Genomic DNA, 23,528 nt, shown 5'->3' on the forward strand with positions numbered 1-23,528 from the left:
TGATAAAGGAGGCTAAAAAAACTAGACATATATAAAGAGGAACAGAGATTACAGGGGGTAAATTTGAGGATTCAGTTTTGGAGAGTCTGAGTTTAGGTATAAACAAAATATCTAAATTCGAGGATCTACAAATATTAAGACATGGAAACTGAAATTGAGAAGTAAGGACTGAAATAACAGATCTTGGACTCACGATAATGGAGATGTTAGGTTGTTAGGTTTTCCACTGAAGAATACACAGAAAAGGAAAAAAAAAAAAAAGACCAGCGCTTTATTTGGGCTGCATATGACCTTTAGCCCAAACTTACATTTATGAATAGTGAGAGAGAGCAACATCAGCCAGCGACAGAGAATAGGAAAGTCTCCTTTCTGGCTTACCAAGAAAATCTCCAACCTAAAATAAAGATATACTTAGATTTCAGCTTCATATTAAGGGCAGAAATACTTCCCCACTAAAGGCAATCTCTCATTGCCTCACCCAAAGACCTGAAGACTGTGCTATCGTCTTCCAGATTCACATGAAGCCAGGGTCCTACATACAAATTTAGTTCTGCAAATTAGAAAGGCCTGTGAGATACCTGGGCCAGAGAGGCAGGAGTCATCTTGCACGCTCTCACCTGCTGCGTGACAAGCGGAGGACAGACAAGGGAGATCCCTCTTCAGCAGCATTCTTACTGTTCCCCCAACCCTGTCTCCTGATTCCTGGGTTCTGGGGAGTCAAATCACAGCCACTTATTAAGACTCCTCAGACCCTGGATCCTAGCTTCAGGTGTCCAATCTCCAGTTTCCTAGCACTGTAAGGCGGCTGCACTGGAGGCATCAGCTGCTTGTAGTTAGCATAATTAAACAGATGGCTTCAGAAGTAGTATCTTCTCTGTGTGAGTACTTATTACTATGGGAGTCATTTCAGGTGGCTGAGTTTAGAACTAATTACTGTAGGCTTTTGATAGTGATGGAAGAATCCCCCAGTGCTCATGGGAAATGGAATTGCAAAAGAAGTTTATTTTGGTGCAAAATATTTGATAAGCCATGAACATTTTTTACATAATTTGCATTTCCACAAACTTTTTGAAGTACCTTTGTATATAAGCACTAATCCCCTACATGAAGTTCTTTTCTGTTTAGAATATGTATGGAGCTTTCTGCTTCTTATACAGTGTTTGATACCTGAAGTGGATATAGGACAACAGATTCTCAACAATGGCAAATTTAAGACCCTAACGTTAGCTGGGTAACCTGACTGAATCTGAAGGCGGTAATGACCACCTGTCTCTACTGAAATATTGCATTCACACAGCCTTGTGGTAATTACTTAAAGTATTGCCTATGGTTTTCTGAAATAAGTACCTGGAATGAAGCTTATTAGACAATGGGTTGAACCATTAAGATGGGAATAAGGCAACTTCGGGGAGGGCAGCTCCTCCCGACTTACCTGGGAAGCTCAAAAAGGAAAATGACATCAATTTTAAATACTGGCTCAAGGCACAGTCAGACTGGCACTCCAAGAGTGCGCTTTAATAATCTTATCTCTTGCAGCCACAGGGCTGTCATAGCTGAAAGTCAGAAAGAGAGTCTAATCTTGCAAGCTACTGAATTATAGCATGTGTGGTTAAGCTGTATTTACAGCTTTACCATGGTCTCCTTTGTAAGTGGTGGAGCATTTACTCAGGAATAAAACCACAGCAAAGAGCACTTGTATATTTTCAAAACAAATAAGCTTCCTGTGCTGGAAAAAGCTCTTCCTCCCATCTCAAGAAGCTGGAGGTCTTGTGTGAACTCCCATTTCATGTGGAAATGAAATTTTCCTTTTAACCTATCTCCTTTCTACCCACCCCTCTCCACCCCCATCACTGCAATTGCCTTAATACCTAGAGTGAATGTTAGAATCCCGCAATTCCAGCACGTGCTAGGGAGACAAGGACAAAGTCTGAGCCAGGGAAAAACACACATGCACATACACACACACAGTCACAAGCCAAAGGCAGAACAAAATTTTCTAAATTGATATCACCCATAGAATTTGCAGATAAAATGTAAACTATTGAATTAAATGGCAGATAAATAACAACAATTTTTAGTATATAATAACTTTTATTATATGTCACCAAAATTGTCTGGGGTTTATAAATGCTAAAAAAAATTATGCATATTGACTACAAGTAACAATTTAACTGGTTATCCTGTATCTTTCCATCTGAATCTAGAAATCCTGACAAAATTCTGCAGAATTGGACTGGACCCTAGGGCTTCTGGACAGGAAAGATGGATTACGTAAGACTTGCAATGTAATTGATAACTTATAAATTTGGGTGAAAATGTCAAAAATGTTCGTGGATTCCAAATGCTAGCCTGAGCATCTGGGTATGGCTTTATCCCAGTAGTTCCCACACTGAAATTCCCAGACCAGCAGGAACAGCATTACTTAGTCCCCTACTAGTAATATAAATGCTCGGGCCCACCTCAGATCTGATGAATTAGAAACTCTGGGTTAGGAACCAGCAACTGGAATACCACGAAGCCCTCCAGACATTTTTGAGAAAGTCTTTGAATACTGCCCAAAGTACCTTTTCCTAGTCTTCTGCAAAGGGTCTTTTATCACAGCAACTACACGTCCCTCTGCAGGCGAACATATGCATACTTTTTAAAGAGAGGGAGTTTGAGGGTCAGAGCAAAATTAAGTGGTAAGTAGAGAGACTTCCAATATTCTCCCAACCATCACACATGCATATCCTGTCCCATTACCAACATCTCCCCCAAGAGTGTTACAGTAGATAGAACTGACGAATCTACATCAACACATCATTATCACCCAACGTCCACAGTTTACACTACTGTTCCCTCTGGACAAATGGATAACGAGTTAGATCCACTGAATTTGGTATATATTTTCGCTGCCCTAAAACCTCTGTGTTCTGTCCATAAATCCCTCTCTCCCCACTAACCACCACTGATCTTTTCACTGACTCCATATTTGCCTTTGCCAGAAAGTCATAAAGTAAGAATCAGTCATGTAGCCTTCTCAAACTGGCTTGTTTCACATAGCAATATGCATTTAAGTTTCCTCCAAATATTCTCATGACTTAATAGCTCATTTCCTTTTGGTACTAAATAATATTTCATGGTCTGGATATGCCAGTTTATCCATTCACCTACAAAAGGACGTTTTGGCTGCCTCTAAGTTTTTTTTTTTATTATGAATAAATGCAATAATCCTATGTGCAGATTTTACATACATTTTCAACACCTCTGGATAAATAACAAGGAACACCATTGCTGGATCACATGATTAATATATTCCATTTTGTAAGAAACTGTCAAATTATCTTCCAACAGAGCTGTACCATTTTGCATTCCCATTAGCAATGACTGAGAGTTCCTGTTACTCCAGATTCTGGCCAACATCTGGTATTGTCAGTCTTCTGGACTTTGGTCATTCTAACAAGGGTTTGGTGCTATACCAGTGTTATCTTTGCATTTCCCAGATGACCTATAACAAGAAGCATTTGTTCAATGCTTATTTGACATTTGTGTACCTTTGTTGGTGCTGTATTTGTTAAAGTGTTTGGCCCTTTTTTTAAAGGAGTTGTTTGTTTTCTTAATGAGATCTTTGTATGTTTTAGATAACAGAGCTGTCAGTGTCCTTTACAAGTATTTTTTCCCAGTCCAAGAGATGCCTTCTCATTCTCTTGATTTTTCATTTTAATGAAGTACAGTTTATCACTGGTCATCTGGGTTTCCACTAGGCTACCTTCCAGGATTTGTATGGTTTTGTATTTTATATTTATGTCTTTGATCCACTATAGGGTTTTTTTTTTTTTTGTGAAGGGTGTAAGGTCTGTATCTAAATTCATTTGTTTTGTTTGTGGATGTTCAGTTACTCCTTCACCATTTATTGAAAATGCCATTGTCAAGGAGAATGCGAGATGTCTGAATAGTGAGAAGCTGCATTGACCTCAGCCACAGAAAGAGACCAGAAAAACAAAGGAAGGACCATGTTCCCATGGGACTGATGGGGAGATGTTCTTAGTGTAGAATGCACAGAGCAGAACAGAAACAGAAACCCCGTGAGGCAGCAAAGAGAGAGGACAGACAAGCCGTGTGCCACCAGCCACTCCAGCATCTACACGGCCATCTCCTGGCTGGGAAGCACCATCTTGCCAGGGGAAGCTGAGGGGAAGCTGTGGAGGCTGCCACAGTCCCCCACCCCTGGCAGCTGTGAGGGAGGGAGAATTCCACAGTACCCATTGCCAGTAAGCCCGGCCTGGGGAGCTGGCAGGGAAACGAGTGACTACTTTGCTGTGTGAAGGGAGGCCATCTTGCCTCCCATCCCTCCCCCAACCAAATTGCCAGACTCCATTTGCTGTGGTAGAGTAGCAACCAAACTCTGTTCTGTTTCAGGGAACAGCATGCAGTCCCACTGCTGCTGCAGGCTGCCAGGGCCAGGGCAGCTTGCATGGCAGGCAGAGAGAACAGCCCCTGCACCCTGAGACTGTGGAGTTCTGGGCATGGGTCATGGGCCCGAGAGGGCCTCCGGTAGTGGTTGGGTTCCTGAGTGCCCACCCAGTTTGGCTGAAGAGAATCAGAACTCCCTGCACATGGAAGACAGATCTAATAGAGTGGGTGAGGGATACACTGCAGAAGTGGGGCGGGGTGCACACACCTGGGTGAGGTGTGCTGGTACTGCGAGTTCACTCCAGGCTGTGAATCAGCTGGTTCACCCTGGCACAGAGAAGGTGTGCGACTTTGAACACACTAGCCAGCTCCACTGTATACTCTACCAACTGACTGTGGTCAAGGCTGTACTGCCATAGCACCACGTCCATATTGAGTGTCACTTTGGACTCTTGTCCCACAGACAAATGTTGGCTAGAGCTCTCTGGCCCTATCCAACACATACCACTGGAACTCAAGTGTAAGCCTTAGGCACTCCACTGAGCTCCAGAGGCCCATTTCCAGGAATAATGCCTTCAATAATAATAAAAAACATCCTCCAGAGGAGACAATAACAAGAGATTCCACCAGATGCATAAAAATCAATGTAAAAACACAAGAAACATGAACAAAGAAGGCAATTATGATCCCACAAAAGGAACACAACAATAAATTAATATTGGATGTGAAGAAGGAGAGACTGAGGAAATGCCTGCAAAAGAATTCAAAAGAATGATCATAGGGAGGGCACTGTGGCATAGTAGATTAAGCCAATGCCTGTGATGCTGGCATCCATATGGGTGCTGGTTCAAGTTCCAACTATTCCACTTCCAATCCAGCCCCCTGCTAATGGCCTAGGAAAGCAGTGGAAGATGGCCCAAGTACTTGACTGATGCCACCACGTGGGAGACCTTGATGAAGATATTGGTGCCTGGCTTTAGTCTGGCCCACCCTGGATGTTGTGTCTATTTGTGGACTAAACTAGTGGAGAGCTGATACTTATCTCTGTGTGTCATTCTGCCTTTCAAAGAAATAAATAAATCTTTAAAAAATAAAAATAAAGAAAAAATGATTATAAGGTTACTCAAAAACTTAGAAAAACAATGAAATGAAATAAGAGAATCAGAACATGCTATACAAGAAATCCTGCAAAGAGAGATACTGAAAAAGAACAAGCAGAAATATTTGAAATGAAGTATTCAACAAGTCAAATAAAAAATACAGTGGAAAGTCTTAACAGCAACAGATTTGGTGAGGGCAGAGAAAGAATATCTGATCTAGAAGACAGGTCTTTTGAAATATCTCAGTCAGTAATAAAGAGAAGGAGACAGAGAAGAGGAAAGCAGAAAACAGAAGAAAAACAAGAGGAGGGGGAGGAGAAGCGGGAGGGAGGGAGGAAGGAGGAGGTGGGAGAAGTGGTGGGGAAGAAGGAGAAGGAGGAAATTAGAAAAACTGAAAGCAGTTTAGGACCTATGGGATACTATTCAATATGAGCCTCAATAGTTCCTGAAGATATGGAAATAAATAGCTTAAAAAACCCTAATCAGAGAAATAATAGCAGAACATTTCCCCAATTTAAAGAAAGATATGGACATCCAAATACAGGAAGTGCAGAAACCTAGACACAAGTAATTTATCAAAGTTGAAGCATAAGGACAATAGAAAAACCTGAATAGACCAATAACCAAGACTGAGATTGAATCAGTAATAAAGGGCCTCCCAACAAAGAAAAGCCCAGGACGAGGTGGCTTCACTGCTGAATTGTATGAGACTTTTAAGGAATAACTAATATAATTCTTCACAAAATATTCAAAACTATAGAAAAGGACAGAGTCCTTCCAAACTCATTTTATGAAGCCAGCATTACCTTAATTCCAAAACCAGAAAAAGATACAACCCAAAAGAGAGCTATAGACCAATATCCCTGATAAACATAGATGCAAAAATCTTGAACAAAATACTAGCAAATAAAATGCAACAACACAGTAAATGATCACCCACCCAAAGGGGATTTATCCCAGTGATGCAGGGATGTTTCAACATATGCAAATCAATAAACATGATACACCACATCAACAAAATGAAGGATAAAATCCAAATCATAACCTAAGAGATGCAGAGAAAGCATTTGATAAAATACAGCATCCTTTCATGATAAAAAAAAAACTTAAAAAATTGAGTATTGAGTAGAGAAGGAACATACCTCAACACAATCAAGGTAATATATGACAAACCCACAGTCAGCATCATATTGTACAGGGAAAGCTAGAAGCATTTCCAGCAAGATGCAGAACCAGACAAAGATGTTCACTCTCATGATTACTATTCAATATAGTTCTGCAAGTTTTAGCCAGAGCCATTAGGCAAGAAAAAGAAATAAAAAAGTTATAAATTAGAAAGGAAGACGTCAAATTATCCCTGTCTGCAGATGAAATGATCCTTTATATAGGGGAACCAATAGACTCCACTAAGAGATGATTAGAACCCACAAGACAGTTCAGCAAAGTTGCAAGATATAAAATCAACACAAAAATCAATGGCATTCTTATGCACCAACAATGCTCTGCTAAGAAAGAACTTATAAGGTCAGTTACATCCACAATAGTAACCAAAATACTTTCAATATCTTGTGATAAATTTAACCAAGGATGTGAAAGATCTCTACAATGAAACTTATAAAACATTAGTGAAAGTAATAGAAGACGACACCAAAAAATAGAAAAATCTTCCATGTCCATAGACTGGAAGAATTAATATCATCAAAATGTCCATACTATCCAAATCAATTTACAAGTTCAATGGGATCTTGATCAAAATGCCAAGGTCATTCCTCACAGATCTAGAAAGAACAATCCTAAAATTCACATGAAAATACAAAAGACCCTGAATAGCCAAAGCAATCTTAAACAATAAAAACAAAGCCAGAAGCATCACCATGTCAGATTTTAAGGCATACCACAGGGCTATTATAATCAAAACAGTCTGGTACTGACACAAAAATGAACAATGTAGACCAGTGGAACAAAACAGCAACCCCAGAAATTATAACCCACTCATCTATAACCATCTAATCTTTAACAAATGAGCTAAAATCATTTCCTAGAGAAAGAACAGTATCTTCAAAAAATGGTGTTGGATAAGTGTAAGAATACTTCATTATCAAATGGAAGTGATATGTCAGACATCGGCCTCAAGCAGGTTGTAAATAATCAGATAGGTTGTATAAAAGTTCGTATTTCCTATGCACCTACTTTTCTGTACTGCCATTTCTCCTACAGCTAATACTTTTGGCCACTGAGGAGTTTCCTATGATCAATTGAAGGAAAGAAAAAATTTGTTTGTTCTGAGATGTTTCCTCATGCTTGTTACAAGCAGGAAGTGATCTGATTAATTACACCTCTAAAAAAATGAATGACCTTGACAACAGAAAGAAATCTTCACAGTAGGTGACAATTCTACCAGTATCTATTTTATTTTCTAATTTATATCAAAGAAATATGGTAATATGTGTGGAACTATACCAAATTTTGGGTAGCAAGAAACTACTGGACTGGATGGTAAGCAACTTGGAAAAAAGAAAATTGGGGAATTGGAGATAAGGAGGTCCAGGGAGGAGGTAGCGAATGAATCTCAAAAAAAAGACCACACGAGAATCTTTTTCATCCCATGTAAATGCAAAGCAAAGGGCATGTTCAACAAAAAGGCTCTCAATAATCAAGAAGGTAAAAGAATTCTAAAGAAATGGCCAGGATATCTAAAACAAAGGTTACGAAATGGCTGAACAGCATAGGCTTCTCATCACCAGTGCTGAGAGGCCTACCATTTTTTCTGGGTCCTCAGTCAGCCAACATTTAAGATCAATGCTGAGCTTTCTTCACAACACAATAGAACAAGGAGACCAGTCATTCACCAGGTAATAGGTTGAGGCATAATTCCTTTTACCAGGAAGGGGGTCATCAATCTGTTTACATTGTAATGGACAGTTATCCCAGGTGTCTGTTTATTATCTCTGTCCATAACGCTCAGCCAGCACCACCATCTGTGGACTTACCAGTATCATAGTATCCCATGTACTGCCTCTGCCACGCACTCACTTTACTGCACTAGAAGTGAGACAACGGTTTCACCCCAGAGAATTCACCTGTCTTACCATGTATCCCATCATCCCAGATGTGTTTCAGTCATTCTACCTACCGAGTAAGTTAATAACTCCATCATTGTAGCAAGCAAAAAGTTTGATAAGATCTTTGAAAAGTAGCATAAATGCAGCATTTATGACACCATTTGTTAGTTCATTTGGATGCACCTAGAAAAAAAATATAATGTTAACTGCATATCACCAAATCAGAATCTTTCTCAAATCAGTTATCTCAAATGATTACTCAAATAATCACATCTCAAATAATTATTAATAAATTCATTCATATTCTACAAATCTTGAGTAACCCTCTTAGTAACTCTTCTAATATCAAAAGATGGCTTGCATATGTTTTTAATTCATATTAGACAATGAAATTAGTCCTATCAACACAGGACATAGATACATGCTTCTTGACCAATGATCCACATCAGTCAAATCCCCCATTTAACATCTTGTCTTTGGTTACTTTTGCTACATGATATTACATTTCCTCTACTTTATCTAACAGACTTTATGAAAGGGTTCAGGTTCTGGCCAGCGCCGTGGCTTAACAGGCTAATCCTCCGCCTGCAGTGCCGGCACACCAGGTTCTAGTCCCGGTCGAGGCACCGGATTCTGTCCCAGTTGCCCCTCTTCCAGGCCAGCTCTCTGCTGTGGCCCAGGAGTGCAGGAGGATGGCCCAAGTGCTTGGGCCCTGCACCCCATGGGAGACCAGGAGAAGCACCTGGCTCCTGCCTTCGGATCAGTGTGGTGCGCCGGCTGCGGCGGCCATTGGAGGGTGAACCAATGGCAAAGGAAGACCTTTCTCTCTGTCTCTCTCTCTCACTGTCCACTTTGCCTGTCAAAAAAAAAAAAAAAAAAAAAAAAAAAAAAAAGAAAAAAAGAAAAGAAAAGAAAAAAGAAAGGGTTCAGGTTCCAGGAGCCTACGACTCAGTGTGGAAGAGTGGAAGAAGAGTATGGGACTATCTTAGCCTGCCACCCATAAAATAACTCTTGAAACTCACAGATGTTCAATCATTCACCAAATACTCTGATCACTAACACAAAGGAGCATAATTTTTCCCAACCCCTCAATCTTTATCCACAACTTCACAGGCTCTGCTGTTTTCCCATTTATAACTTTTCTTCTTTAAGCAGAACCCTTTTTAAGGGCAAGGAGAGCAAAGAAAAACAAATAAATAAAAAGAAAAAAGAGAAGAATAGTCCATAGACATCAAGTTAAGTCCTCACTGTAAAATCTGTCAAAAACAGTAAGATGGTTTGCCACTTTTGAAATTTCACAGGAGTTAGGTGCTATAATTATGATTCAATCATATATTAAGCAACACACTCTAAACAGAAAATTTAACTTACTTACTTTAAAGAACATCTTTGCTTTAGGCAACTCCCAAAGCACAGGAGAGCAGACAACGTGAGTTAAGACTCTTCCTACCTATCAAAATATTTTATTTTCATACTCAGTATTACCTAATTAAACTCTATTTTGAGATAACTGTAAATTCACATATAGCTGTGAGAAGCAGTGCAGAGCAATGCCACGTGCCATTTACCTAATTTCTCCTAGTGGTGACATCCTACTAAACTAGAGTACAATACCACAGTCAGGATATTGACAAGGATAAAATCCACCGATCTTATTTGGTTTTCCCTGGGTTTTCTTGTAGTCATGTGTGTGTGCATGTGCATGTTTGGCCTATACAGTTTTATAAAATGTTGTAGATTAGCGTATCCACATCATAGACTGGATATATGTATGGTTTTCAGAGACAAATCATGTTGACATTGCCAGAAGGGACCAACTTGATCTACGAAAAAAGAAAAATAATTTTCTTTGGTGGATAGTATCATTCCTGCAGTTCACATAAAATATGTCCTAACAGTTGGTCAAATTAATTGGCTGCCTGAGGGTACACCTTGCAAACACTTCATCCTGCTGAACACTACAGGGGACCACCATCCTACTCGAAGTGTGAAGCTCCCAGAATGCACCACTCATATTTTTCTAAGAATTAAGTAAACGCTTGGGAAACTGGTTAGAAAATCTGGGGAACCTCAGTCATTTAATTTATTTATATGAAGAATATCTAAAGTCACTTCCTGAGGAAATCTGTGGATTTAATCTTAGCCCACCTTCAAGTGAAAAACAATACTGATTGTTTAAGAAAGATCTGGTAAGGTACCTACATCAAATTCAAGCAGTGCATCGATTTGTCCCTGCAGTATTGGCATACTCTTTAGTAGTTTCTCTGGAGCCATGGTCCGCATTACACCATCAGCCCTACAGTTTTTTTTAAAAAAGGAAAGGATAAAACATTCTTATATACAGAAATTCAAGATCACATACATTGTTTTAAGATGTTCCTCCTCCCTCATTTCCTGATTTTTCTTTGGGATAATTTTTGAGGTGCTGAGAGATTGTAGTTCTCTCTTCCACATATACTACTTCTGTTTATTCATTCTCACTCATCAACCATACAGAAAATGTTTTCTTTCTATCTGCACTGCCCTTGGGAAGAAAGCAATGAAATATGGATAAGTCAGTTGACGTTCTGAATGGATTCTTATAAGTCTATAACAAATGTAATAGTGTTAAAATATAAGCCCCCCACCCACTTTGAGAAACAAAATACATGTTTTGGAAGTCTCTAAATCTCTGAGACTGAGATTAAAGTGTATATGCTCCTAACTATCAAGTGAAAAGAAACATGCATGCTGATATGTGAAGTTTTCCCAAATGGAGAAAAGAGTTTAGCTACAGAAGATGAGACTGGAAGTTGGTGCTACAGGGGGCACCAGAGACAGAACTGTGCCCCATATCTACCTGCAGATCTCTTATGAAACTCCTGCATTCATATATGGTCAAGGAGTGATGGTATTGCAACACCTAAGGAAAATATCCAGGTGATGTGAACAGGATGCTAATGGCAACTTTCAGAGTCTCTCTCACCCCAGTGGTGGGTAAATCATCCTGAAGTGTCCTCACATGGCTATACAGAGGTGTAGAAGTTTCCAAGAAGGCTATGGACATATTATGGAGAGGTCACTGTGTAACTGGAAAATCAGCCAGGGTTGCCCCAGGCCATGTAAGAAGTTAGAGCAGAGGTGTATGAACTAGAATCATTCCTAATGAGAAGATGATGAAGAAAAAAACCCTAATTTTATATTGACTCACAAGAAACTAAGGTACTTTGAACAGCAAGTTTTTATCTTTCACCACCATAATAAAAAATTAACTCCAAGGTAAGGTTAGCTCAACTGTTGGAAAGATAGAATTATATCTTTTCATGTGGATTCTTGAGATTATAATGTCAAACCTTCCATAAACACCTTGCTATTAATTCAAATTAAGAACAAATACAAGATCTATCCAATTTTCTGAGCAAACATTTCAATTCTACATCCATTTAGAGAGAAATGAGTGCTAATTATGAATTAAAATCAAAGCGCTTCTTTTCAACATTTTCTTAATTAGTACATCATAGTAATTAGTTTCATTACAGTATTGTGTACATGTGTGTGTACGTTTCCTATGCCAGTATTACCTTTCAAAAACAGACTCTACCACAAAACAAGTTCATTTTCATCTCAATCAAAATATATTGAAACAGCTACCCTCATATACAGGCACTGTGTTGTTTATTAAATGAAACTTATCTTAGTTCTCTCCCTTTTAAAATTATCTAAGTACACACACAATGTATGCTTAAGGATTTTGAAATAATTTTATTATACACAGTGTAGGCCATGTCAATTCTGAGCTACAAATCAGATTTTTCTACATGAAGATAACGTTTACTGCAAATTCAAGGCTAACTTTGACAATATTATTGGATTTTCATTTTTCAGTGGATTTTAAATGGCCTTCATGACCAAAATTAGTTGGATTTTAACTTATTCAAAATAAATCAAATATTCCCCAGCAGTGTAGTCTATTCAAATAAGTAGAAAAAAAAAAAAAAAACAACATACCCTTTCTTCACTCTAGCAAAATCGAATGCCATCTGTCTGTAAGAGAAAGCCTTTTCATTCAAGTATCTACTATAGCGCCTTATGAAGGTAGACATATCATAACCTGGGGGAGAGGGGAGGAAATAAAATGGATTAATAAAATACCTCTAATTGTGCTGTGTTTAGTATTAGTTTTTCTTAACTCCTCAAGTGTAGACAGGTCTCAATGTTGCACTTCTAGGGAAAACTACTTTTGGCATGTTGCACTTCATGACTACATAGCTTGGATGTTCTACTATCCTTGTACAGAATGGCTTTTTGATTTTTTGCCTTTTAGTTTTGTTCACTGTTTCAAATAACAGCCTGTTTCATGCTTAACACATGTAGCCACCTCAAAACAGTCAACTTGTCTGAGGTGTTTGTCTTATACACGACCAGCAATCAGTAAATATGAAAAATGAACAAATGATTGTAGTTCAAACATTTAATCTCCAAAATGATTACTTTAAGACAGGATCACTGTTTTTTTTTTTTTTTCATTAGCAAGGTATCTTTCATTTTATTATCTCTTATGCCTTCATAAACAAACTGGGGTCTAGCAATTCAACTGTTACTTTTTGAAGTAAACACTGGAAAATGACAAAAATAAAATGAATAAATATTTTATATGCTGAGTTGTCTACAATGAAATATTTTAAAGGTACTTTTATATAAATATTTTTACATTTTTAATTAAATACTTAATAGAGTCATCAGTTGCAATAATTTTATATTAACAACCTCCTTTTAAAATTTAAAGTATTAGCAAAAACAAAATATGTAAAATTTAAATATTCTCACCATGAGATCCACTTTTGTCCAAAAAGTTGCTGAGATTGAATAATGTATTTCTAGAGGCCAAATACTGGATAAATCTCTGAAAAGCAAAAGTTAGAATTACACACTCATACTCCCAAATTACATGTTTAAACAATTTCCGATACTAAAGGTTTTTTTTTTTTTTTTTTTTTTTTTTTTTTTTTTACAAACTGTCATTGTAATCTCTTTTACTTAGTTACACTTGTAAAGCTTCCTATTTTGCTGAGTATTTCTGGCTGTGAGGAGGGGTAACTGTTGACTAAAACTTACTGAATAAAGTAAAATTGTAGGATGTTTAATTTCTGCATATAGTAGAAACACTGCAATTTAACATGATTTAGCTAGCATTCTACATAAAACAGGTAGCTGTAATTTTATCAGTAGTTTCCAAAATCAAACATGCAAGCAATTGTCACATGTAGGCACAAATATATTTTCTATCAGAAAAGTAGTTCTATTTTTCCTTTCTCCTAACAATCTCTTGGCCCACTAACAGGTTTATATGGCAGTTTAGGTACCAATAATACTTAATACTTCAGTATCTCTATAAACATATACGACAAACTTTATTTTTTGAAAATATCTGAATAGAAGAATAAAATAGATGAAATAGAAGAATAGAATTGTACCCCAAATGATTCTGACCCATAGATTTTATTCTTTTTATAATTATTGAAAATTCAAAGGGTCATTGTCACTACCATATTCTTTCTGAAAGCCTCCTTCCTCCATAAAAAAGGAAAAGTTAAGTTTATCGAGTTTACCTCATTGCCATGCACCATGAGATGATGTGTTGTCACTAAAGCTTTAAATACAACCACCCAGCTACTGTTCGTGGCCCGCTCGAAGAGTGTGTCGGCCATCTGAGGAATATTAACATTGGTCTCATTGGTAGCCTGGATCAAATCTACAGACACAGAACATATCAATCAATGATATTACCCTTTACATACAAAAATTCACTTCATATTTCAGGCATTTACACCTGCTTCCTCAAATATGACTTCAACATTACTTTGGCAATAGATGATACAAGTTTTTAAAATTAAACTGTAATACTCTTCCACATGGGCACATAAATCCATTATTTAACCAATGTATCTGTTCTTGAGCTTATTATTTCTACTGAATTCTATTCTCTACTCTTTTCTGAATTTTTAAAATTTGTGATTAATACAGAAAGAACATATTTCATATATTTCATGGGTACAGTTCTAAGAAGATAACCATACTTCTCTCACTCCCTGTCTCCCTCCCTCAATCCTCTTCCTTCCTTTCTTTTCTTCTTCTATTTTTGCAAAACAGGATTTCAATCCACTCCATAATCACAGGCTTAATGCACCAATACTTTTTACTTGTTGATAATTATGGTCAGTGGTTCATTAACTCTTTTCTTAAATTTTTTAACTTTTATTTAGTAAATATAATTTTACAAAGTACAGTTTATGGATTACAATGGCTTTCCCCCCCATAACTTCCCTCCCACCCCCAATCCTCCCCTCTCCCGCTCCCTCTCCCCTTCTATTCACATCAAGATTCATTTTCAATTCTCTTTATACACAGAAGATCGATTTAGTATATATTAAGTAAAGATTTCATCAGTTTGCACCCACACAGAACATAAAGTGTAAAATACTGTTTCAGTACTAGTTATAGCATTATTTCACATTGGACAACACATTAAAGACAGAGATCCCACATAAGGGGTAAGTACACAGTGACTCCTGTTGTTGATTTAACAATTTGACACTCTTGTTTATGGTGTCAGAAATCTCCCTAGGCTCTAGTCATGAGTTTCCAAGGCTATGGAAGCCTCTTGAGTTCTCTGACTTTGATCTTATTTAGACAAGGCCATAGTCAAAGTGGAAGTTCTCTCCTCCCTTCAGAGAAAGGTACCTCCTTCTTTGATGGCCCGTTCTTTCTACTAGGATCTCACTCGCAGAGACCTGACCTTTCATTTAGTTGTTGTTTTTTTTTTTTTTTTCCCAGAGTGTCTTGGCTTTCCATGCCTGAAATACTCTCATGGGCTCTTCAGCCAGATCCGAGTGCCTTAAGGGCTGATTCTGAGGCCAGAGTGCTGTTTAGGACATCTGCCATTCTCTACACAGATGTTACTTTTTTAAAAAGATTTATTTATTTTATTTGAAAGTCAGAGTTACACAGAGAGAAGGAGAGGCAGAGAGAGAGAGAGAGAGAGGTCTTCCATCTGCTAGTTCACTCCTCAATTGGCCGCAATGGCTGGAACTGTGCTGATCTGAAGCCAGGAAACAGGAGCTTGTTCTGGGTCTCCCATGTGGATGCAGGGGCCCAAGGGTTTGGGCCATCTTCTACTGCTTTCTCAGGCCACAGCAGAGAGCTAGATCAAAAGTGGAGCAGCCAGGACTTGAACCAGCGCCCATGTGGGATGCTGGCACCGTAGGCAGCGGCTTTACCCACTATGCCACAGCACTGCCCCCCAGATGTTACTTTTAAAATTACACACTCCAGGACAGCTAAACCTCATGCTAATTTTCTAAGCCACCATTCCAAGTAGAATGCTTCAAACATGTAGATACGTATTCTATATTTCATTTGAAGACAATAACTAGAATTCAAAGCATACTTCATGTGGGTAACAAATACACTTGGGTGAGTACAAATAGTAACAGAGAAAAAACAATCCACTACATCCATCTAAGCTTTCCTAGAACAACATGTATGCATTAAATTACTACTGTCCAGATCTACTTATTGGTATGACTCCAGGTATATTGAAGGGTCATATGGTGATGCAAAGGGGTTTTCAATTTTCAGAAAAAGAGGTCAGGACAGTCAAAAAGTTAGCTGGGGCAACCAAAGGTCATGTGCTATGGCGGAGTAGCAGTGCCATGCTGAGACACTGCAGACCTAAGTGTTTGCAGCAGCAGCACACCCTGACCTCAGGACAGCACATACTGCATGACAGAAACTCTGCAGAGAGGCACCCGACACCCAGTTCCTAGGAAATCCCATGCAACAAAGGCAGACACAAACCCTCTTCCTCACTCAACATCTACCCGCAGTAATCCTTGGGCTATCCATTTGATTTTATGCATTTCTTTATTACAACACATACAGTTTTTAAAAAGTAATGCTTTATCACTGAAACATCTCTTACCTCCTAGGCTAAAGGACATCAATAATTGTTCTGAATTATAAATGGATCAAATTTGCCTTACTTACTACTTAAATTTTACTCTCAATTCTAGTCATCATCCCTATCCTAGCACCACAAACATTCTACTCATCCTTCAGGAAGTCTTTTCTGGTTCCTTTCAAATGCAGTCCCATGGGAACCTCCCTATGTTTTAAATCCTGGGGCTCTTGGTCTGCCTGGCTGTTCAGACTGGGCATGAATCTGCTATGCCTAGGCTCCTTGAAGATGGGAACAGTCACTCCCATGTCTTCCCTGTGAGGGCTTCACAGGGCACCGCGCACCATGAACACAAACTGAGCCAAAGTTACAAGAAACATACTTTATCCAAAAATATAAACAGCTCTTGGTAAAACCAAACATCACCAGGCCATAATATTGTTTCCGGAGATAGACGACATCAGAGGATGACTTGACCCTTGAAATTGTGTTGGTTACAAGTTCTTCTATTCATTTATTCATTGAACTGGACATACAGAAATGCATTGCTCTGGAGGAAACAGGTTTATGTTCAGAGAACGTGAGAGAAATGCCTACAAGGCACAAGTAAATAAAGACAATATGACAGTAGAAAGTCCAGGGCCTGGATGGATGTGTAATTCTGGGGAAATGTTTCAATTTTTGTTTGACTCAGGACCTCATCTTTCAAATAGGGGAAATGATGACTACCTTTCAGATATTAACAATTATCACACACTGTCTGAACACTGTAAGTGCCCAGAATAAGTCCTGGTGAGTACTGTTATATACACACTGCATTAGGGGACTACCAGTGGGGCATTAGGAGGGCCTCTGTGGGGAGGGGAAGTTGAGCGAGATGTTACAGTGAGCTGAGATGCAAGAGGAATAAGGAGGGCATCCTTACCAGATGGAGCCATAGGAGAACTGTGGCAGGCTAGAGGAAAGTATATGAGGGAGTTTTTAAAAAAATTCATGGAAAATGGAATTGAAAGTTAAGTTTATTTTGGTGCCCAAAAAACCCACAAAAATTAAAACCCACACGTAATTGTCTACCAAGCTGAGGAGTTAGGGAATACCCAGTGAGGAATCTGAGAGATAACACTAAAAAGTTTGGACTTTGGGCAGGTGTTGTGACGCAGAGGGGTAAGAGCTGTTTCAGACACCCATATCACACATCAGAGCACCCATCTGAGTACCAGCTATTCCACTTCCATCCAGCTTCCTGCTAACACACCTGGGAGGCAGCAGATGATGGATTAAGAACTAGGGTTCCTGCCACCCATGTAGGAGACCTGGATGGAATCCCTGGTTCTTGGCTCCTGGCTTTCACCTGGCCTAGCCACAGATGTTGCAGGCATATGGGGGAGTGGACCAATGGATAGAGGATCTCTCTCTATTTCTTTCTCACTCTGTTGTTCTCTCCCTCACCCTCCCCATCACTCTTTCAAATAAATAAATAAATAAACAAACAAACCTTAAAAAACCAGAGTTTCGATTTTACCATATGCACACCTGGAACCCCTTTTGGTGTTTTAGTGAGAAAGAACTAGTAAGATTTGGCTTTTTGTTTTACAATTCAACCGCATTGTAGAGTGACTGCTAAATGCTACCTTCTGAGTAAAGCAGAAGCACAGGATAACGAATAAGCCCCTTTGCGTGGAAAGATGTATGAGAAGAGGGGAGACCAGGGAGTTAGAAAGGTCTGCTGAGAGATGGGCTGAACCTGAACCAATGAAAAGGCAAAGGAGATTTGAAAAAGCTAAGGATGCAAGCAGAGATTCCAGGAGGTAAATGGATATTAGAGATGAAGGGAAAAGGATCCTGGGGAATTCCAGATTTCTGGCTTGGGGCTTAGAAATGTTATTTACTGCAATTACAGGCAGCTTGGTTTCAAGGGAGATATAAGCCACGTTAGACTACATAAAAATTAAACAGCTATTGGAGTCCTAAGTTGAAATGTATGCTAGGGGATAAAGACATATGTTCTAAAGCTCAAGAGAAACATTTGTCCTAGGTACAGATTTTGGGATCATCAAGAATTCAAAAGGAAGGGGTTGGTGCGGTGGCACAGTGGGCAAAGCTACCGCCCGAGGTGCCGGCATTTCATATGGGCACTGGTTCTTGTCCCGGCTGCTCCACTTCCAATGAAGCTCCCTGCTATTGGCCTGGGAAAGTGGCAGAGAATGGCCCAAGTGCTTGTCCTGCCACCTATAATGGAACCTGAATGAAGCTCCTGGCTGCTGGCTTCATTCAGTCTAGCCCAGCCCTGGCCATCAGGACCATCTGGGGAGTAAACCAGTAGATGGAAGATCTCTCTCACTCTCTCTCTGTGTATAACTCTGCCTTTCAAGTAAATAAATAAATCTTTAAAAAATAATTAAAAAGGAGTTGAAACTATTCAAGTAGAAGTAAGCCAAAGACCAAAAAAAGAAAAATGAAAATTACATAGATAAGTAAGAAAATAAACAAGAATCAAAGCTAAGACCAAGGCTTATGATGTGAATAGAAGAAACAGAGTGAAACAACAAAGTGGTAAAGAGAAGCCCAGGAATGTGGGCTTGTGGGAGCCAATTAAGAAGAGCTTCAAACACTTCAAGAAGCAATTAGCAGTCACTAGTGTCAAATACTATGCAGAGAATTGTCCAAGATTCCTCTTCCCTGTCATCTCTAATATCCATTTGCTCATGTGAAAATCCAGTCTGTTTAACCTCCAATGTATCTTTGTGTTGAACCAGAAGAACAGTATACACAGTTATGCACTACATAATGACACTTTGGTAAATAACTGACATATAGCCATGCCCCATAAGATTACAACAAATCTGAAAAATCCCTATTGCCCAGTGATACTGTAGCTGTTGCAATATAAGATAGCACAAGGTATTGCTCATGCATTGGAGGTGATGCTGTTGTCAACAAACCTTCTGCATTGCTAGTGCTAGGAGTACAGCACATACAATTATGTACCACACATAACACTTGATATTAATAATGAGTGACATTTATTGGATTAAACACTTACTACACTGTACTTTCTATCATTATTTTAGAGTGTACTCAATCTACCTATTTAAAAACAGTTTAACTATAAAGCAGAATGCTGTGCTGTGCCTGCAACAGCCTCACACATCTCATCTTTACTGTCTCTTGATTGCATCAAGAGGCCATGTCGGGTGACTGATGTGTAGCACCTAGGTTTGTGAAAGTGCACTCGATGTCATTCCCACGGCAACAACATCTCCTAACAAGGCATTTCTCAAAATTCATGCCTATTGTTAAGCAATACATGACTGCACAATTAGGCGACTGCTGCCATGTTTGGCAGTAAAGGAAATAAAGCTTGGGATCACTGGATGCGAGGGAGAAATGGCCAAAGAAATGTTTTTGATTGTTTAAAGATGGGACACATTTAATTATTTTTGAGGTCAAGTACAAAAAGCTAAAAAGAGGTGAGATTAAAAGCAGCAGGGAGGAACTTAAGGGGAAATCTACAGGCAGGATGCACTACTGAATGCAGGGCTCAACTGTTAAGGTTGGCTTCAGGCAGCAAGGTTACATAATGAAGACAGGAAAGAACAGGCGCTCCTAAAGAGACAGAAGAATAATGATGGATAATGTTTCTAAGGATTACATTCTGGTGAAGCAGTCAATGTTATAAACTTCATTAAAGCTTGGCCCTAAATAGCCATCTTGTTAACATGCTCAATCAGGAGTTGACAAACTACAGCTTGTTGGGAAAATTTGGTCTGCTGCTTGATTTGTAAATAAAGTTTTATTAGAACACAACTATTTCCATTTGCTTACATATTTGCTGGGGTTGTTTTCACACTATGATTCCATAGTTGAACAGATATAACTCTTAACCCAATTCAGTGGTCCACAAAACCTAAAACACCTACCTCATCATCTTTTAGAAAAAATACTTGCTAGTCCTATTTTATGTCACTATGCATAAAGTACTTCTAATGCATAATAAAAATCAGTGTTTATCTCAAGGAGAAGAAACTATATGATTGAAATGTGAGATGAACAAACCATTTTTCAAGAACTACAACTTTCACTTAAAAGAGAATTCAAACCAGGGTGATTCACAACTGGAACTGAAAGGCTATTTTATCAAAATTAAAGAAAATGATCTTGTCATTTCAAGGAAAATGAATGACATATTGTTTTTAAACAATAGTAAGCTTTAGAGTTTTCCAATTCTTTGAGACTTTTCTGATAGAATCATTGAGTTTAATGAATATAATGTGCTGATATTATTGAAATGAATGTGCCAAATTTGGAAGATTTGAAGATCTCATTGAAACAATATTTTCCAAATGTGTGGTACCTAATATTACAGAATAAACCTGGGTAAAAGACCCATCTAAAGCATAAAATAGATCAACAGATTTAAATGTAAAAGAATACAAAAAGTTCACTGATGTGATTTCAATTTCAACACTGCAACTTAAATTGAAGACTTGGAGATCTGTAGTGTAGTATCAGAGTATCAGAGAAGAATGTCCACAATTTTCTGAAAAGGCTACTGTAATTCTTTACATTTTCCCAACTGAATATCTTCATGAATCAGATTTTACTCATGTACTTCAATTACAACCTGACAGATTAAATTTAGAAACAGATATGAGCAACAGTCCTCTTTTGAGTAAGATACTAAAGAGATGAGTAAAAATGTAAAACAGTAATATTTTTTCTTTTTTTTTTTTTGACAGGTAGAGTTAAACAGTGAGAGAGAGAGACAGAGAAAAAGGTCTTCCTTCCGTTGGTTCACCCCCCAAATGGCCGCTGTGGCCAGTGCGCTGCACCAATCCAAAGCCAGGAGCCAGGTGCTTCTTCCTGGTCTCCCATGCGGGTGCAGGCACCCAAGCACTTGGGCCATCCTCCACTGCCCTCCCAGGGCCACAGCAGAGAGCTGCACTGGAAGAGGAGCAACGGGGACTAGAACCCAGTGCCCATATGGGATGCCAGCGCCGCAGGCAGAGGATTAACCAAGTGAGCCACAGCGCCAGCCACTCAGTATGTTTACATAACGGAATATACAGCCATCTGGGGAGTGAACCAACAAAAGGAAGACTTTTCTTTCTGTCTCTCTCTCTCACTCTCTATAACTCTACCTGTCAAATAAATAAAGAAAGAAAAAGAAACACACTGAAATTGTTTATTCACTCATCTGCTGATGAACTTTTGGGATGATTCCAATTTTGGAATATTACAAGTAAAGCTTCTATGAACATTAAACACACAATTATTTTCTGTATCTGTGCTTTCACTTCCCTTGAGTAATTGCATAGGAGTAGAACAGTTGAGTAATTTTAAATAAATATTTTTCAAGAAACAACCTCTAAAATGTTCTTTCATGTTACATTCCCAACAGATGTATATGAGCATTCCAACTGCCCTACATACTTGCCAAGACTCGATATGGTCTCTAAATATTTTTTTTGTCATTCTAACAGACATGTTCTCATATCTTCTGGTAATTTTTTTGCATTTCTAAATGATGTTTAAAAATTTTTCATATGCTTTTCATTTGTTTATTTGCAATTGGTGTACACGCCCATTTTTATTATATCATTTTTTTCTTACTTGTATTATTAAGCTATTCTGAATCAAGTCCTTTATAATATATGATTTGCAAATATTTTCTCCAAGTCTGTGGCTTCCATTTTCATTCTTTTACCATTGTTTTTAAAACAACAGAAATTCTTAGTTATGCTGAAATTGGAGCAAGATGGCAGCTAAGTGAGATACGCCAGTGATAAGCTTTCCAAAGAGATAGCAATTTGAAAAGCTATTTGTGCACCAAAGAATCGTTACAGGAGTTAAGGCAGCTAGATAAGAGACTACATCATAGTAATAAGTACTAGTGCATTTGAAACAGGCAGCTAAGAAAGGGTTGTCAGTGTCAACACTCTTCCAGTGCCAAGAAGCACAGTTTGGAAAGAGTCTCCATCCCTCTCACTTCAGTGATGGCAAAGAGATTCAGTCAGACCTTAGACATGAAACCAGTATGTGAGCCTCCACTATAAAACTCAGTGCTGGACAGGGCTCACTAGCCCTACTCCAGTGATGGAAGACTGAGCCTGTGGACACATGGCCAACTAGTCTATGGACTGCTTTCCCCACCTCTCCGACAATCTCTGGCAAACAGCACAGCAAGACTCCAGCTGCTAGGGAACAGTGTGGGAACGCAAACGGAAGACTCTGCTTTGGAGCTCATGCCTAGCTTTTGTGAAGAGACACAAAATCAGATTAAGCCCAAAGGCCTCTATTCCTAGGCCAGTATTTACAAGTATAGCTTCTAAATCTACCCCAGTATCAAGTAGAGACCTATCTTGTAGAAGATGGCAGCCTATCACTATCAGTCTGAAGGCCTGGCACATAGTGAGCCCCAGTACCAGATTTGGGCCAAATTTGGGATAGTGCAACTCTTAGTGTTGAAATGTGACAATACACCAACAGCACACCTCCGGCAGACTTCAACCTAATGTGCCATTTAGTGATAAAATAGAAGTGTTCACAGGGTCAGAAAAAGTGGACTGCTTAGAATTTTTGGAAAGCAAGCACAAACAAAGGCAGACTACGAAGACAAGAAAAAAAAAAATCCCTAATCCTTCAATGTGCAGAAGACACATCAACAAGCATCAAGAACTTTCAGGAAAGGTGCCAATGTTGTGGTACAGCAGGTTAAGCCACTGCTTGCAATGCCAACATAAAGATGAGTACCTCCACTCATGTGGAGCCTAAAAATATCATCTCGTAAGAATTAAGAGGAGAATGTTGGTTATCAGAGATTGGTTGCAGAAGGATAGGGTGGAGAGAGGGATGGGAAAATGGGTACTAATTTATGGTTAGGTAGAAGTTAGAAGTTATGGTGTTTTATTGCACAGTAGGGTGACCACAGGTAACAATAATGTGCTGTGTCTATTTTTTCTAAGAATAACCAGGGCTAGAAAAAAGAATTTTAATGTTTTCACCAGGAGGGTAAGATAAATGTTTGAGGAGATAGTT

The 23,528-nt window shown here is 38.7% G+C and overlaps 1 protein-coding gene across 18 annotated transcripts in view; it reads right to left on the reverse strand.

The window, feature by feature from the left end:
* SNAP91 (synaptosome associated protein 91) overlaps positions 1-23,528 on the reverse strand; it is a 156,523-nt gene that overhangs the window by 77,614 nt on the left and 55,381 nt on the right. For all 18 annotated transcript variants that reach the window (XM_062186427.1, XM_062186444.1, XM_062186443.1 and 15 more), the window contains exons 3-7: positions 14,143-14,285; positions 13,361-13,436; positions 12,542-12,644; positions 10,757-10,850; positions 8,626-8,737 (exon numbers count right to left, since the gene is read on the reverse strand). In XM_062186427.1, coding sequence (XP_062042411.1) covers positions 8,626-8,737; positions 10,757-10,850; positions 12,542-12,644; positions 13,361-13,436; positions 14,143-14,285 — 528 coding nt within the window. The remainder of the gene's footprint in view (positions 1-8,625; positions 8,738-10,756; positions 10,851-12,541; positions 12,645-13,360; positions 13,437-14,142; positions 14,286-23,528) is intronic.

This window comes from Lepus europaeus, chromosome 3 (assembly GCF_033115175.1).
Source record: "Lepus europaeus isolate LE1 chromosome 3, mLepTim1.pri, whole genome shotgun sequence".
NCBI classification, from domain to species: domain Eukaryota; kingdom Metazoa; phylum Chordata; class Mammalia; order Lagomorpha; family Leporidae; genus Lepus; species Lepus europaeus.